The sequence below is a fragment of the Pteropus vampyrus genome, unplaced genomic scaffold (assembly GCF_000151845.1).
Source record: "Pteropus vampyrus isolate Shadow unplaced genomic scaffold, Pvam_2.0 Scaffold140, whole genome shotgun sequence".
Taxonomy (NCBI): domain Eukaryota; kingdom Metazoa; phylum Chordata; class Mammalia; order Chiroptera; family Pteropodidae; genus Pteropus; species Pteropus vampyrus.
This window is the reverse complement of record NW_011888921.1, coordinates 4,294,486-4,297,023: the sequence shown is the minus strand read 5'-3', so window position 1 is coordinate 4,297,023 and position 2,538 is coordinate 4,294,486. Positions and strand designations below refer to the sequence as shown.

At 37.9% G+C, this 2,538-nt stretch overlaps 1 protein-coding gene across 3 annotated transcripts in view; it reads left to right on the top strand.

Moving 5' to 3' along the window:
- The window catches only part of ASB8 (ankyrin repeat and SOCS box containing 8), a 9,899-nt gene that overhangs the window by 2,253 nt on the left and 5,108 nt on the right, over positions 1 to 2,538 (top strand). Inside the window, exon 2 of one of the 3 annotated variants that reach the window (XM_011368213.2) lies at positions 1,174 to 1,337. The exons of 1 other annotated variant lie outside the window; for it this stretch is intronic. In XM_011368213.2, the coding sequence (XP_011366515.1) occupies positions 1,209 to 1,337 (129 nt within the window). In that variant the 5' untranslated portion in view covers positions 1,174 to 1,208. The remainder of the gene's footprint in view (positions 1 to 1,173; positions 1,338 to 2,538) is intronic. One more of the 3 variants, XM_011368214.2, reaches the window with a different exon arrangement.

The window sequence follows — 2,538 nt, the reverse complement described above, 5'->3', positions numbered from 1 at the left end:
TATTAACCCCCAAGGAACTTATAGTTTAATAAGAACATGGATTCCTAAACAGTTACACATAGAGAGCTCATATGCATACTATATTTTCTCTACAGTTTTTGATATGTGCTTTTTTATTAATGTGTTCCACCTGTTTGCTGTAATTTTAAATGTTCTTCAACATTTTGGCTGTTATGCAACCGAACTTTTACTATAGTTGAATTTAAGTTTATTGCATTATTTTTCTTCTTCCATCCTAGAACTCTGTGATGTTGTGGTTTCAACATGTTTGCCCAAATCTATTTCTCAGTTGTCACAAATGACCAGTTATTAAAATTTTTAATTCATTTAGCACTCAAATCTGCTTGTTTTCCTACAACTGTGTTATAGGTATGAACTTTGGAATTTTTTTCTAATTTTACATAGATGACTCCAGAGTTTATATTTTTGCATTCCTCCCTTATTTTAGAATATTAGCTCAAACATTTCCCATTTTTTTCTTTCCTGAAAACATTTTGAACTATTTCACACATGCCTTGTCATTAACATAGATGTATTTGTTCCATAGCCTTTTCCTTCTCTTCTCATAGGTAACAATCACATCCATACCCTTTAGTCCATCAATCAACCAATATTCATTAAATACCTGCTTTTTGTAAGACTCCATGGAGTCTTACATGGGCAAAAAAGTAGAAGACAAGGACCTTGTCTTCCAACTGATTACAATTTAGATGGAAAAACCATATGGGCATAACCATACTTCAAAGCCAAATGTAACAAATAACATAAAGGTGGTGCTGATAATAAAGACCACAAAATTCAGAGGAGGAAAAGAATGTTTTGTGACATCTTCAGCTTTTAAAAAATCCGCCCCCCCCGCCCCCGCATACTCTCATTTTTAAACCACACAGAACTCTAGGGGGGGTCTAGAGCCTCTTGAGGATATCTTGTTCTAGACTAGGGCAGAGAGCAGAACAGAGGCTCTGAGGGTCAGATGGTTTGTGTCCAGGTTTCCCCAGCCTCTTAAGCAACTAGTATTGATCTGTTTCCTTATAATTAAGAGAAAATGATATTAATTAATCATTGATCTCTTTGAAATCTGCTTTTAGTATGTGGAAGGCCTCAGAGAACTCCTCCCACTAAGGACAGATATGCTCAGCGATATTGTGTATGCCTAAAACTTGTTTGTTTCAGGCAGTTTGGAGCATGTGAACATACCGTGAGCCTTGATGAGTTCCAGTATGTGGTATATTATGCAGAGCATTCAGAGCAAATACTCTCTCTCAGAGCGCTTAATCCGAACAATCGCTGCCATTCGTTCCTTCCCCCATGATAATGTAGAGGACCTCATCAGAGGGGTGAGTGTGCTGTTACTGATGTGAGAGTCCTTGGGGAGGTGAAATGGGAAAGTTCCTGGGGAATCCTAATAGATTATTGATTTACAGCTTTGACTTGGCTCGAGATCATAGAGTTTTTATAATCTTCTTAAATGTATTAACTTGACCACCGAAATATATTTTCTCTATGTTTTGCTTCTCTTCCCTTCTCTTTTTCACTTTGAGCATGATACTTTTCTTTGGAAAATATGTTCTGGATAACCCCAGTCTCATGTTCTTTGTAAAATCTCTGTCTGGATATGGTGCATGTGGGATCCAGCAAGCTCAAAGTCTTCTATACATGTGGTACTAAGGGAGGAAGGAGATGAGCAAAGCAGAAGTGGTTTTCAAATTCTTGTGGTTAATAATGATTACAAGCAGGGACATCACTTGCCCTCTGTCTTAACAACAGCTACCACTTCCAGTTCTGTAGAGAATATTATCAGCCCCTAAAATGCATGGTAATTTTTGACTTAAGAAAACACCTTAGTATCTGATATTTAACCACTGCTGTTCAGTGATTCTGTTATATGACAAATGTATCCTAGAAGGTCTTTGATACCATTTTCTGTATATTATTCCTTTTGAAGAGAAGTTACAGGGTGATTTTTTGATCACTAGAAAATACATCCAGATAGTTACTTCTGTACATTCTTTTCAACAACTTTAGAATCCTTATTGACAGCTTGGAATCCTGTAGCTGCTTCAGAGTTGTGTGACACAGCCGTGAGAAGAAAAAGTCATACAGTCTTAGCTTGTTCTCAGCAAAAGTGGTATCAGAAGGCTCAGTATTAGAAATTTTGTCACGGTCTAATTCTAGCTCTGCTGCTGAGTCATTCAGTGACTTTGGTCTGACTGTGGTATCGCCATCTCCTTGACTAGCAGGGGCTGGGTGGCAGAGAATACTGCTACTAAGAGGCTACTTTGACGATGTTTGTAAACAAAAAGATAACATTAAGGTGACCTTATTATTAGTGATGGTCATCTATGGAATGGCAAAAAGAACATGCCTGGTTTCAATCTGACAGACTCACTTTCCTGACTTTCAGAGCATTGGTGGCCATAGAAAGCTTTTCCAGCTTTCCTGCCTGATGATAAGGTTCCCACTGCATTTACACATTAGGTTATCTCCTCAGCGATGTCCAAACGACCTTTCGGCATGCTACCTTGTGGAGAAACTTAA